At 31.4% G+C, this 16286-nt stretch overlaps 1 protein-coding gene across 4 annotated transcripts in view; it reads right to left on the bottom strand.

The window, feature by feature from the left end:
- The window catches only part of LOC106467320 (protoporphyrinogen oxidase-like), an 82519-nt gene that overhangs the window by 12965 nt on the left and 53268 nt on the right, over positions 1-16286 (bottom strand). For all 4 annotated transcript variants that reach the window (XM_013927664.2, XM_022395480.1, XM_022395481.1 and 1 more), the window contains exon 9: positions 6366-6479. In XM_013927664.2, coding sequence (XP_013783118.1) covers positions 6366-6479 — 114 coding nt within the window. The remainder of the gene's footprint in view (positions 1-6365; positions 6480-16286) is intronic.

Below are 16286 nucleotides of genomic sequence, written 5' to 3'. Positions count from 1 at the left end.
CTCTTTTACTAAGGAATAGTGGGATTGACCATCACATTATAACGCCCCCATGGCTGAATGAGTGAGCATGTTTGGTGTGAGAGGGATTCGAACCCGCAACCCTCAAATTGCGTGTCGAGTGCCTTAACCACCTAGCCATGCCGGGCCAGAAGTACTCTTGACCAGGAGGGAAAGTTTGCTGTCAGAGAGATACAGTTGTACAAGAGGTGTTGAATCCAGGAGAAACCCTCTCTTGGACAAAGACTTTTTAAAAGCCAATGCTTCAAAAATCCCTAACATCAATTAGCCTGCAGTGCAGATTAAACCTTTACCCTGAAGATCAATCTTGGAACAAGGAATGGATGACTGAGGTTTGCCAAGGTGAAATGGTGCCTGGAGAGTCTAAGACCACTTTGGGAGGTTTCTACAGGTCTTTCAAGCTATTGCAAGTTAGAGTACTGCAGCCCCAGCTCTGGTAAAAACCATCCATGATCAGATGAGAAGGAATAAAAATGTCATTGGCTGGCAGATGACCTTCGCTAGAGTATCCTGCAAAGACAACCATGGCTTGTGATGAAATTTGGGGTTGTGCAGGGCTGTATAAGGAGCTACTTGTCATCCATTCATCCTGGTTCAGAGATCAAGTACCCACCCAGATGTTACAGTTCCTGGGAATGTCTATCACCCTGCACCTATGAAACCTCAGCCAGGCATTGGCCAAGAACACACAAAGGAAAAGCTTTGGCTCATACCACAGCTTTCTGTGAGGAAGCAAAGTAGATATCCAAAATGTTTAACTCTCTCACTATGGGCTCAGAACCAGGGTCTGACCTCACAACCATTTCATGCTTTCTATAGTTTTCATACTATAGCTTTTAATACAGTATGTGTGTCTTCACACAATTTTGCAGACTTTTAGTAAAAATTACAAGCCTTTTTTAAGTATTTCTCCTAAAGATTTGTCCATGAAAATAAGATTCTATTTCTTTATACTAGTCTGAGTTCTATGTATTTTTCTTGTTAAGATAAAAATATTTTCTTTGTCTCAAAAATCCCAAATTTTATGCGTATAATTTCTAAAACCTCAGAAATAAATTTCAAACGTTTTTTTTTCCAGTAAAACTATATTTTATCTGATATTTTCTCTTCCCTAACTTTATATAAGGTTGGTCAATTTGACTGACCTCATAACCACCTCTGGAGCACTTGGGTTTTCACCAGCCCTGAAATACAGGAGATGTTGAATAAGAGTCATACAATCTTCAAAGAGTGCTTGGTTATCACCAGTAGCAACTATCAGAAAAAAAGAAGGTTTGCCAAGGTTCTATGTTGATTTTAGAATGGTGAAAATATTAACTTGCATTTATGTGTTCTCTTTATTATGAAAAGATGAATATTTGGATGCACTATTAAGTTCCCATTAGTTCAACACCTTAGATATATCATCAGGATACGGGCAAGTCAAGCTAGATGATGAGAGCAGACCTAAGACTGCTTTAGCATTAGTGATGGCTTGAATGAACTCTATCATGTTATTTGACCTGTTTAATATGTCCACCACTTTGGAAGGATTAATGGACCTTACATTGAGGGACTGCAATGATAGAGATGCCTGGTCTACATCAACAGTGTTTTGATGGTTGGTTGTAATTTTAAGTATGTGGCCAAGAATCTGAGAATAGTATTTAATGCATAAATAAAGCAAGTTTGAAACTGAAAAGGCAAAAGACTTTGCATAACAAAATTACCAGGGAAGCACCATGTATTACCCACAATTATGCTACTAACTGAAATCAGTTCTTCTGGCTGCATTCAAGTGGAGATCTTCAGCACTAGTGTAATGAGCATTAAGAAAAAACGTTACTCACATGACTCTAGAATGGAATGAAAATGAAAAGCAAAACCAGATGCTAAAACCCTTATCAACTCCTGCTGTTAAGTTATTTAATGTTAAAGGGGAACTGGCATTATCTATTGTACGTTCAAAGTCAAATGTACATTCATTTGATTATCAAACCAAGACTGTTATATTAGAGGAGAGTGGTTAGTTAAAGTTAATTAACAACTGTCCATCACAATAAAAAGGTACAAGTTTATCCCTGAATTTTAGAAATAAGACTAAATATACAATTTCATAATTAAGTATAAGGACACTGAACTTAAATGAATTTTTAATAATAAAGAAAGAAAAAACTATCTAAAAAAGCACAGTTACATTTAGAATTTCTAAAACTTAAAAACATATTAAGAAGTATAGTATTTACACCACCAAAGGTCAGGATTAATAATTAAATAATTTACGCAATATATGAACAAACAGGAATCACAAGGTAAATACTTGAATAATTTATGGAGACTGACAAAGTTGGTACTAGTAACATTATGCTTAATAATGATTCTAGTATACATAATGTTGTATTAATTTTGTGGAAAATTATCATGTTTGAAAATATGGAAACTAAACAATTTGGTGGGAAATAAAAAGAAAAGTAATGAAAATGTCACTTATTCAGAAGTTGCTGAATTGAATGACTTACACAGTCAACAATAAAAACAAAATTGTCATTACATAGCAACAGACAAGGTTAAATACACTAAAATGTTCTAAAGCTAAAAGGCAAAATATTAGGTATAGATATTTTGTAAATTATCTACAACATGCTGAAACCACAAGTTATAGAAAACAAAGAAAATGATAACAGGATGGAAATTTTTATCTATAATTGACTATTTGATACCATTTATAACCGAGACCAGACTCTTAGAAACAAGATCATGATAAAAATAAAATCCAATACCAAATATGAATAAAGAAAACAGAACAGTATGCTTAAAATGACCTTTGAGCACTTATTACATGATTAATTTGTTACTTTCCATAAAAGAGCAATGGTACATTATGTTACTGTTGATTAAGGTTGTGACAAGGCTATGTATATATCCATAAAAAAAGATACATTAAAAATATATATTGTACAAATTAACAAAGATCGGGATAATATTAAAGCACAATTATAACCCCTGAATGATCAGATTACTAAACATATATCTAAAGACTTTGAACATGCTATGACAACTAGAAAAATACACATTAGTAAAATGCATAAAAGAAAACAACTGCAAGGCTATCATGTGTATTTGATAATCAAAGTGTTTCAAGGGAAAATGATAGTGAAATGGGTATGAGTTGTAGTCCTTAGATAAACTTAGCCAATTTCCAGGTATGTGGCTGTATTAAAGAACATTGTGTGCAAAGAAAAGATACCACTAACATTGAATGTTACCAATACATTGAGATTTTCTAAGTACATATGTCTGGTGTTTTTAGTAGCCTCTTCCTCATCACAGTTAACCTATGTTTATATAGGGTTTGAAGAGTATTGATGCTGTCAATATATTCTTCTGATTTAGTCAGTAGACAAGCTATCACTTGGTGAACAAACTTAAGACAGCGCAACAAGGGATGAAACTAGGAACGTCGACCATGGGCATCCTCAGTCCTTTGTAGGAAGGTAAAAAAAAACATGGGAAGACAGCACAAAACAGAAAACATCTTGACGATAGCACTGCCAAACGAAAAGTGATAGTTCTGTAGAATTGAAAAGAGGCAATCACATGCATCAGGAGGGTGTGTTGCACTCCTATTGGTGGAGGCTTGTCACATGATGATTTACATGCAAGACGCAGTTGAACCACGTTGAACCTCAAAGCTTGTGGCACGTGTAAAAAACTTTTCATATAGAGAGCAGTACTGAACAAGGATAGCTACTTATGTGAGCGGAGGTAATTTACCATATTGGAATAAAAAATCCCTAAAAATTATGTCCTCAAAAATAAAAGTTCATTTTATTTTATAATTATCAAAATTTCATTTTATTGCACACTTATGATTTAGCTACAGTTAGTGTTAGGGTAGAGAAAATAACATAAAATCTTAAAAAAACTTTTCATATTCATTTAGGAGGTTCAAGAGGTTAGTTAAAAGAAATATGAAAATTGTAAGATGAAAAGAAGTATTTTTATTCTTAGCATAAAAATCACCTTACACTCAGATTGACTCAGTAAAGGTTTCGAAAATTGAGACAAATCTTTGCTATGATTCCTTTATTAAAAACTGTGATTTTCTGTGTACAATAGACTTGTAATGCTGACTAAGCTTGCCAAATTTACTGAAGATAAAGAGTATGTAAAGTTTCATGATTTTCAAGGTCGTGCAAAGTTACCAATCCGACAAGAGAGGTATAAAAGCTTATCAGTAACTAAATTAAACACTTAACTAATATTGCATGACTAACAGTTAAGTTAATATAAAGAAAAAGACAATAGCTTATAATTTAACTTTTTATTTGAACTTTAAGTACTTATGTTATTTTGACAATCCAGTATGTCTTCTAAAGATTCTTCTGTTTCTTCCTTTCATGAGACCATCATAAATTGTATATCAAAGGTGCGATGAAGGCCTCAAACTAACCAACATAATTACTAATAATACATAGAAAGTAAGTCAGTTTTTCTACAGAGTTTATAAAATCAACAAAAGACACAACAGTAGTTTAAAAAACTTTAAGAAGGAAAAATTAGTTGGTGATGATTAAAAAAGTGGTTCATAGCACCTTAATTTAAAAATTAAAATAAATAATGTGTATTTTAAAATACATTATTGCAGTTTTCCTATAGCTTAAAAAAATAAAATAAATGGCAGAAAGACAGGTTGGGAAGGTTTAATATTAGTCAAAGGTTTAAACCAACCAGACATTCACTGATTACCAGAAATTGTTGCTGACAGGATTTGTATTTTATGGAGCTGATGGTTCGTGATACCAAGTCTGGCAGTGAATGATATTGTTAGTAGTTAAAAGTTGAAGAAAATTGTCAATTAATTATTAACTATAAAATTTTTGCTGGAACTATCCAACAGATTCTGGAATCAAGTCACTCATGCTCAGTACATTCCCTTTTCTTAATTTTTATTTCCTGTTGCAAAAAGCAAGAGAACAAAATCAACAAAAGTATTTTAAATACATCACAATAAAACAATCAAAAATAAGAAAAAATGTTCAACTAAAACAAGTGCTGACTATTAGGACAAAAAAATCATATAACATGGATTATCCCCCCCCCCCAAAAAAATAATTTTAACCCAATAATACACATTGATGAAAGTGTAGATTGAACTGAACCTCCTTTGAACTTAGACTTCAAGATTAAACGAGTTTTGGAACACTAAGTTTATTTATTGTTGATATGATAATGTGAAGAATTGAATAGTGGCCATTGATACAGTGTATAGTGACTACAAAGCACATTCACACCAACAGTATGTTTAATCTTCTACATGCTTACTCACCAATTTAATGACAGTTAATAAAGATGCGAGGAGGGCTGATGAAACACTAAAAAACACATCATATACCTCCTCTCATTTGTCCATTATTTGTTTGTATCTGCTACAATTTTTATTTCATATTTCAGGTTTTTAGCATTGAAATGAAATTCAAGGGCCTTTCCAGACCCAGGAAAGTATAATTATATATGCCCACACTTTTCCAGAACCCATGGGAACCATGAACAATGGACTATGACACAATTCACTTTCTTTCCTATATATATATAGCCATGTGTTTAACAATTGCACTACATTACAACGTACATAATCATTTGTTATGGTTAAACTAGTTATTTTAAGATAAGAATTAGATTTTATCTAATTTTAATAAACTTACTCAACATGAATTCAAAATGGTGAGTTTCTGCTCTTTTCTAAGAAACTAACTAATGTTTTTTTATGTTTTTGATAGATCTTCACTGTACCAAAAAAATCTAATTTGGAAAGTCCATTCCAGATTATGTGTATCCTGAAAATTTTAAAAATCATCAAAAATGATTGGCCATACACTAATACGTTGCAATGATAGAATGGTATGATTGATCCCAGAATCTTAATCCTAAGTTTCATACTAATAGACCAGTCAATTTATAAATTGGTAACGATAAAAACAAGCTCACCAGTAATAAAATTATAGGAAAAAACATAGTCGTAAACTGTTTTCTATATCAGAGTACAAGCTAAACTAAAATACTAGAAGAAAATTATGATGAAATTATTATTTTTTTTTAGAAGCTTATTTTTTCAATATTCTCATTTAGACTTACAAAAGTTTTAAAAAATGTGTGTCAGGAAACATTTTATAAATTTTTATGTCATAAAAATTGAAACTGAAATTTACCATTTTTGTGCATAAAATATTTTAATGAAAGATGCATGACATCTTAACTAAAAGTATTATACATACAATTTACATTTAAAAATTTAGTTCTCTTAAAAAATGCTGATTAAAAATTAAATTGTAATGATGAAATAAAAACATAAAACCTATTATAATTACAGTGATCCGGGTTTTATGGCTGTACTTTCCATCATGTTCAGGAAAACAACAGGAATCAAATATAATTCCTAAAACATTGGACTTCTGGGAAGAAGGAACCAAGAAACCAAACCCCTGAAAGACAGTATAGAATTTGAATGAGCAAAATAAATAGTAAAAAACAATAACCTAACACAATTAAAGTACGAAAGCCATATTAATTACGTTTTTTTTTACCATATCTCTGCTAAAACTGTTAAGAGATCTTCTGAATCACTTTTAATTCAAGGAAAAATATGTTCCTTTACCTTGAACAGCAGCATCTCACTCAGTAAAAATAAAAAAAATATCTCTCACGTTTTAAAAGTTTCAGATGTTTGTTTACATGTACAATAATACTGTTCATGGTTTCAACCTTCTAAGAAGATGAACAAATGTCAGTTTTATATAATTGTTTTTACAGAACATGAACTACAAATCAATAAATCATTCTGAAGTCATTTACACTTTCTTTCAAATGAACAGTTTGCAGAAGCTGATTTACAGATGAGTTAAAAGATGATTGGACCAAATAATTCAAGGTTAATTCAGATTAAGCTATTTATATTATTTCATATATTATAATGCAATATTTTAAACCTATTCACATTAAAATATATGTACAATCTTAGAAAATATAATGCATTATAGACCCACAAGCAAGTAAAAATCACATGAAAACTTTCAAACATATGTTTTATATATTTAAGTTGTATTTAAACAATTGTGTTTCTGGTTGTTTCTTTGTATATTCTAAAAACAATTTTCAATTAAGGAACTATTTGCCAAATTCTTAATTTTTAATGACATAACTCATAATTTATCATCTGTAAAATGAGTATGTGACTGGCTGCTAGTCCCTTTCTCATACATGATTTAAAAAAATTGATGTTTTTTGTAGTAAGGTTGATCAATTCAAGTAGTATAATGAATTGTACTATTGAGACCTAACTTGTCTTTCAGCAATGTTTTAAGATCTCATTTGCATTTCCTGAACATAGCTATAGATTGTGTTGGCTTTTCGTAGCAAATTAAATGGTTTCTGAGAACTTGTCTTGAATGTCTGATTGATCCTCATCTGTCTAACGGTGACAGATGCCACCCACTTTGTAACTTTCTTCTGCTAGTGAAATGTTGAACGTTATTAGACACATGTTTTGAGTAGTTGGTTAAATGTTTATACACTTTAAGTTTTAAAAAGTCTTCTTTTATTTATTCAAATTGAAGCAATCAATAATTTATAACACTAAGATACCATTCAGCAAGTTTCCTCTAACCTCAGGGAAATCTAACCATCATCTGCTGGAACCTAGAAAAGATATTTTGAAATTTCTTTTTGTCTGTAGGGATGCACAAAAGTTTTACACACCAAATTGTTCCCAGTATACAGAGTTTTATTAGGTGCTGAAAAGGTTTTTTTTTGCTAACTACAAAATAGCACCTCCACTGTGATGATATTACTTGACAGTTTAATCTTCCTTACCAATATTTTTGGAAATGTGAAGATAGATACACTTCCATAAGAAACATTTATACCTATAAGAAACTGATGGATATAGAAGTAACTCACTGCTATATTAGTCAGACGTTATCTCCAAACTATTCTGTATAAATTATGGGAAGACTAGCATTGCCTTTGACATGAAGTGCATACACTGATCTAGTTTCACTCCAAAAGGGATGAGTACAATGTGAATTCTAATTTAAACAGACAATCCTGCTAACCTAGTTGAATTAAATTCTATGTCCTGAGCTCAATAGATAACTGTAACATGAAATTATATCTTGTTTGTGGCCATTAGGCTTTTACATTTTTCACCTGGAAAATATCAAAATAAACATACACATACATCTCAGTAATCTTTATAGAAAGTGAAAATTTAATTTACAAACAAATTTATAAATCCAATACAGCTCTTATAAATGAGTGAAATAGCTAAGCCTGACCTCTCATTGATGCATACCCTCATGTAAAAGGACATGAATAATTTTAAGACCTAAAAAATAATGAAATCATCCTTGGCTGCACATTGTTTCTTCTAATTTCTTTTAATAAAGTACTTTTAAAGAATTTTAAACAGCAGTGTGTTAAGATAGCATTTCAGATTTACCTTCTGCCTGCCACAAATTACTACTCAGGATGATTTATCACGTTTGTTAAGCTTTAAAAACCTCAATACTTTGCTAGCTCAAGTATTTCACACCACTATTTTAATAATTATACACCAAAATAATTGTAAAATGTAGCAAGTTTTTGTTTATTGAAATTATGCAGTAAGAATAAGAAGATATTTCCTGAATGCACAAACTGCAGTAAACAATTAAGTCTGAAGAACTCCTATTGAAAGTGTACAGAAATATTGTTTATAATCTATACAGTTTTATTATGTCAAGGAAATCATTCTCAAGTAGTACTCAGCAAAATATAAAACTTTGTATAGTGAAGCTACATTCCAGTATTACTATAAGGTACTAGTATGTCCTGATAATGACAAGCATTGACTCATGGCTGAAGTACTGAATAAAAGCAAAGAAGGACTTTCCAGATATTTCATTCATATTCCTTGACATATTATGGGTAAATGCCTTCATTAGACTTAGCTGTAAAATCTTTTTTTTTCATCTGTTCAGATAGGTTTGGAAGATCTCCAATTTGCTTATTACTAATAGCTATTAACAGCCCCTTGAATAATAAAACTAAATAGTAAAAATTGTAGTTTCCATATGAGAAGTTAGTGTGTGATAACTAAATCTGTGTATAAGTTTACTATAATGTTACATATTACAAATAGTATCTTCTGGTGATGAAAGAAAATTTCCAATGGTGAGTTGTTCTGTCATACTTTCTATGAGTGTTAATAATCTGACCACACAATACCTTTGTAGAAAAGTGTTAAATATAAAACTTTGTACTAACAAGTAATTTTTTTCACAACAGTCAATGGTTTCTGATAAATATCCAGCATACATTTAAGGTACATATTCATGTAGTTCAGGTATCTTAAACTATTTTTTAAAGGAGCCAGATTGGAAAGAAGTTAGGAGTAGGCACAGTAGAAGTATTTTACTCTGAATTTTTAAGAACATAATAAATATTATATCTATAAAGCACAAACATCCGTGTGTGTCTGTCCATTATCTAACTACTCCTAAGTCTCTGGGCCAACCTCAACCAAACTTTGTGTGATGATAGTTTAAAACAAGGGTCAGGTTAATAGGGGGGGGGGGGGGAAGGTCACAACTCCCTCTACCCCAATTATTGCTGTTATTGAGCATTTATTATATTTGACGTAAGGTAATGTTAACTACATTCATAGATTGTGCCATGACCTTACACCAAAACAAAAAATATTAAATTGTCTATACCACAAAATATACAAAGTGTGAAGGGAGAGCACACAAATGCCTTATGGATCTCAGAGAATGCACTCTATGAAGGAATGTAATAAAAATTTGGCAGTCTTTTGGTAAATGTTACATAAAAAATCTGCTTTTACTAATGAAGTATTTTTACGAAAATTTCATCTGTGAATATATCAAGTCAAAGTGTTGACGGCTCCAAGTGCCTAAGTGATTTTCATGTTAAGATTACAAATACTTTTCTCTTCTGGAAATTGTCAAATTTCATTTACATAATCTCTAAAACCTCCTAAACAAAAATCAAATGTTCTTTTCATTAAAACTTTATATTTTTTCTGTTATTTTCTCTACCCTAACTCTATAAGCATTCAGTAAATTTGACCAACCTTGTGGCCATCATAAAAAAATATGAAATAAATCTAAATTACCCTTATTTCTTTCTAGAATGACTGAAAATTGTAACAGGAAACTACAGTTGCTTATCTTGAATAGCTTAAAGCTTGTAACAGTGTATATCTGTTTATACTTAAATTTAATTGTTTTATTGCCCTTTGACCCAACTCTAACAATCCCACCATTCAAATTGTAAATCACATGACAAATGTGTAGCTTAAAGTGTTTGAAAAGTTGCACAAGCAGGCAAAGCTCAACATTTATTTTTGAAATGATGGGAGAACAGGCAGGAATAACGTTGATGCCAAATTTTATTCTGCAAGCAGGATATTCTACACTAAGTTGTTAGGAATTAATCACACTATCATTCACATTTCAAAATGTGATGCAACTTAAAGTATAAAAATGTAGATTTACGGTATGTTATTGTTGAGTGGCTCTTAGCATGACCGAAATGCTCAACAATTACTTTTTGCTGTAAGCAGTATAAGTAACTCAGAACTTTGGCTCTGAGTGAAACCAACAGTGCAACACAATTAACCTTTTTAAAGTCCATGAAATAATTTAAATTGATAAATTAACTTAAACTTTTCCTATCACTGGAGATAAGTACTTTTTACTTTTGCTTGTAAATAATATAGTATAAAATATTATAGAGAGGATGTGACAGGTGGGTGTGGCAAATGGGTCTGATTTTCTAGTTTATGGCTTCATAAACAAATACGATTGAAGGCTATAACAATTATGCTTTGCCTTAGTAATATCTATATTATAATGAGTAATTTATGTTGAATTATGTACTTCTGAGAGGCTTGGTAAATAATTTATAGAAAAGGGAAGACCTAGATAACAAATGTCACAATCCTCATACTAGCAGAGATTGAAAATTTTTTTAAATATTTCTTAATAAAACTAAGAACTTATATAATATCAACATTTGATTTATCAACTATGTTTTAATTCCAAGTTTATTTGTATGGAATGATAATAAAGTAGTTTCATTAAATTTTGAATGTAACTCTCTAAAAGGTCGTGACATGCACACTTTGATCTAACAGTAGCAAAAGAGTTAATACATCTACTTTTAAACATATCAGCATGTTCATTAGTTCAATTTAATCACAACAATATGATCAAAATCTCATTAGTTCATAAACCAAATATATATATGGATATATGAAATTGCAATTTCTTAAAAATTGGGTTATAACGTATTTAATTTCTCCATAACACATTGTTTACTTCAATTTCTAATGATGTTCATGTGCATATCTTTTTCATTTTATTAACAGTACAGTTTCTATTGATAATTTGAGATCAAAACCAAGATATATTGCACTATTTTGGAGCAAGTGAGTATCAATGATTACTTTTGTGATATAATTACAAGTTTTTAGTGATACATAAAAGTCACACGGTCTCAATAAATAAAAATGCAATGATTATCTACTTGTAAATTCTTATTTTTTAATTTAAATTTTGAGCAAGTTGTGTTTTATTGAACTTTGTCAATTAAATTTCTAAGAAAACTGAATGTATATAATATTTATTAACAACTTACATTTCTTGAATACAAAGTTACCCTTTCTCTTGGGTACTATTTTCTTTGAGAAAAATGAGTGTCATTCTATTAGTTCAGTAATGTGTGTTGTGATTTTACCAATATAACACAACAAAAGCAAATGAGTTCTCAACACATTTGTTCTCAAAACATTCCACACACAAAAAATCAAAGGATAATTAGCATCAGTAATAGTAAAATGATGACAATGTAAAAACCACTGTTATAAAATAATGTTAATCCCCTCCCCAGTTCATTGTTATCAAAATCAAACCTCAGTTCTTCCTTTGAAGAGAATCAATATGCTTAAACTACCCAATGTTGCTCTTGACATTTGAATATTTCACTCACATGGCGAGCCATTATATGAATGGAAGTTGGCCAACCACGGCAGGCTGTTTTGAATTAGTAACAAGTGTCCAAGGTGTCAATAACAAAATGTGAAACTGTTTCCAAATCAATTGTGAAATTGCTCAGACAACTGAACATGACAGACCACCATCTACAATACAAGCTATCTGTTGCTTCTGGCTTACTGTAGTTGAAGGGTCCATGTACTTGACCCTAGACTGAAACAAATGTTCACAACTACAATGGGAAGCCATGAAAATGCATAGTTAAAATGTAGGTCTCTCAAGCCAACTTGTATGTCAGATGCCCAGTGAGGTGCATTAATCTGTTCACAGAAAGACAAAATCAATTTGCTTGAATTAATGCCAAGAACACATTCATTAAACCAACAATGTGGAAAGTAACATTTTTATTAACAGATGAGCTGCGCTTCATGCTGTAATCAAATAACAGATGTATACTTAAATGAAGAGAACTGGAACCAAATATGACCCAATTTTTTACCATAAAGTATATGGCAGTGGTTGAAGTATAATGTGGGTAAGAATGAACATTAGTAGAAGTATTCAAATCTACATCAGTACAATGGTAATTTCATTAATTTCTGATCCAAGTAATCTACCTATATAGATCAGAACTAAAAGTTAACCAAGTTGCAAGTATAACTGATTTAAAGTACCTTCTTACTTATAATAAAAAGAAACACTGTTCATTTGGGAAATCCTAATTTTTGTTGATGCAACTTAGAAAAGTAATGATGAAAACAACATTTTACAATGCCTGGCTAGCTTAGGAGATTAAGGTTAGTTGAAATTCCATATACTATGATACCAATGCAAAATATTCCTCACAAAAAAATTATACACAGGGTATCCAATAACTTTGGAAACACATCTAAAAAATCATACCAGGCAAACAATTTAACATAGAGACACACGGTTTACTGCAAGAATAGTGTATAAAGCTTTTTTACAGGATAAAAATCATCATAGTTCAGCATGTGCATCATAAATTACACAGAAAATGTCCAGTTTGTACCAAATTTCCTCCTAAGAGTTGTGCAACATTATAAAAGTAACCTCTGTGAAGGTTTCTTGGATATGTTTATGTAATTCATCAATACTTCACAACCCTACTAGCATAAATCCTGTCCTTTATCAAGCCCCTTACAAAAAATTAGGTGTAATGTTTGGAGAATGCAGGAGCCAGTTGTTTAGGCATTCCCACCCAATCCATGTATTGGTGAATGTTCTACATTATATATTGCTTGTATAGGATGCTTTCTGTCATCTTTTGAACTTGGCAAACCACAACAAGCATTTCACTTTCTCCTTTGAACTCACTATTTTACTTCAGTCTGAAATCCTGCACTTCTTGGACACCTAATGCTTATGGATTTGTTTTTATCAGTGCTATAAAAACAAAACAAAAAAACTTTAAACATTATTAATGCATTTGCAACAAACTGTTTATTTCTATGTTAAACAGTTATCCTCAGTATGATTTTTAAAATGTGTTTCCAAAATTATATGTATGGTATTTTGAGATGTCCTCTACTCACACACTGATCCAAAATGTATAACTTATAAGTGATAAATGATATGGAAAAGATCAGAAGAAGAATAAGTTTAAGCAAAGAAGTAACAAAAACAGTAAATATGACAATTCAAATAATTAATAGAAACTACTGTAACTAAGCTAATGACATAATATTACACAATATACGGAACTATTATGCAGCTTGCATTAATTTTAGTGAGAGTTGATTAATGGAAGATAAAATTAAACATCATTGCCACATTGAAGTTATTCGTTATTACTTTAAATAATTAGTTAAGAAATTAAAATGCAAACATGATACTTTGAAAAAATGTTACAATATTTTATAGAATTCTTAATCCTATAATTGGTAGCAAAAACATTGTTCAATTTATCACAAAATTTAATACATTTGGTCTAAAATTATATCAGCCAAGAAATTTTATTTTACTTTCTCCAATTGTGGATTCAAAGTCAAAAAGCATGTAAAAATATTAGATTTATCTTTTGGTTTCCACAGTTCCCTGCCCAAGAGGACCTTTGTTCAGTACCAGAACTCATCAGCTAAACTGGACAATGAGACAGAGGCTTTTTGAAATACTATATATACAGTGCCTTGCAAAAGTATTCACCCCCTACCAATAATGTCACATTTTGATGAAATACAAATAATGAAGCAATTTTATAATGAACTTGTTTCTATTCACAACTAATGATCGAACTTAACATTGTTATCTGTGAAGAAGATTGAATGTCAGCAAAACCTGTAAATGTGCTGATTGCATAAGTGTTCAGCCCTCTAAGTCAGTACTTGGTGGGAGCATCTTTGGCAGCAATTACTGCTGTGAGTCTTTTTGGATAGGTCTCTACCTGCTTTTCACAATGGGATGGTGTAATTTTTGCCCATTCTTCCAGGCAAAATTGTTCCCATTCTGTCAAGTTCATTGGGGATCACTGATAGACCGCAATATTCAATTCAGGAGTTTGAGTGGGCCACTCCAGGACATTCACTTTTTCCTTCTGAAATCACTCCGATATGGCTTTAGTTTTGTGATCTGGGTCATTCTCATGCTGAATTTTCGACCCAGATTTAGATTCTTGACTGTCTCAAGTAGTTTTTCCTCTAGGATTCACTTATATTTTGCACCATCCATTTTCCCCTCAATCCAGACAAGCTTCCTGGTCACTGCTGATGAAAAGCATTCCCATAACATGATGCTTGACAGTTGGGATGGTGTTGACTGGACTAATGCCAGATGTATCACTTTGAATTTAGACCAAAAAGCTCAACTTTTTCTTGTCTAACCACAAAACATTCTGCCACATATCTGCAGTATCATTTACACACTTTGTTGCAAACTCCACATGAGATTTAAGATGATTCTTTTCAGTAATGGCTTTTTTCTTGCCACTCACCCATACAGGGCATATTTTTAGATTTTAGTTACTTTTATAATAATAAATAAAGAATAAATATGAAAAAAAAATAATGTACTTATCCAATCTTCTTTTTTCTTCCTCTTGGACAGTTAAGCCTAATTTTTTTTTATAGTTATGATAGAAATGCACTTAATAATTTTTATTTAATTAAATAATTCACCAAAGAATATAGACTAATAACATGCAAAAAGTAGACAAATTCTCTTACCTCTCAAAATTGTTCTGGCTTTCTGATTATGCAACAAGAGCCATTACAAATTCATCCAAGCTAGTCATTAACTTTCCAACAGGAACGATGTTGGTACTCTGAGTGAAACTGATATCTAACTGTTCAGAACATAATGTAATACAATACGTCATTTGATAGATGAATACCTTAATTTTCTATTGGTTATAAGTAATATATAATGAAATGTAAGAGAGAATTATCAACGAATTCTGAAAGAGAGGATGCGACAGGTGGGTGTGGCAGAAGGGGTCTGCTTTTCTATTCGATAGCTCTGTAACCAAACAAAATTGAAGACTATAAAATCTATGGTTTGTCTGAGCAATAACGATTTTATAGAGTAACCAACGTTTAATTTCATACTTTTTCAAGGGGTGGTGGATAGAATAGGGATGATGACATGCTAAGAGAAAATGTGTCATGTTGGTCACACTGGTGGAAATTCAGGATTTTGTTAAATGTTGCCTTGTAGAATTAAGAACTTAAAACTTGTATACTATTAAAATATGGATTATTAGCTGAGGTTTTATGCTATTATAATTGGTATAACATAAACAAAAAGTAGTTTAATTAAATTTTGAATGTAAGACACTAAAACCTTGTGTCATGTGCAGTAAAGGATACCCATGGCGATAGGGTTAATCTCCATGGTTGGTTTTTTGTATCACTATGCGAGTTGTGGTTTGAACAGATGCTTTTACTCTGAAGTCAAGTTAAACCACTTTGATTACACACAGACAGACCATATTACACTAATTTTGTGAACTTTCAAACTAATCTTTTGCACCTGAACTGATTTAGGGTTGCTGTAGCAAAGGTGTTGAATACTTATCTTTGAAAATCTAACTTACTTACATAATATCAGTATTTTTTAGCTTTCTCAGTTTGGAGTAGATTCTAAATATAAAGTCCCATTTCAAAGTTTCATGATTGCAAGTTCAGATGGCAACAGAATGTGAAACTTTACAGGGGGGTAAATATTTGTGCAAGCACTGTGTGTGTGTGTGTGTGTGTGTGTGTGTGTGTGTGTGTG

Source organism: Limulus polyphemus, unplaced genomic scaffold, assembly GCF_000517525.1.
Source record: "Limulus polyphemus unplaced genomic scaffold, Limulus_polyphemus-2.1.2 Scaffold2566, whole genome shotgun sequence".
In the NCBI taxonomy this organism is placed as follows: Eukaryota; Metazoa; Arthropoda; class Merostomata; order Xiphosura; family Limulidae; genus Limulus; species Limulus polyphemus.
Note: the sequence above shows the minus strand (reverse complement) of the source record. Positions and strands in the feature narration are given on the sequence as shown.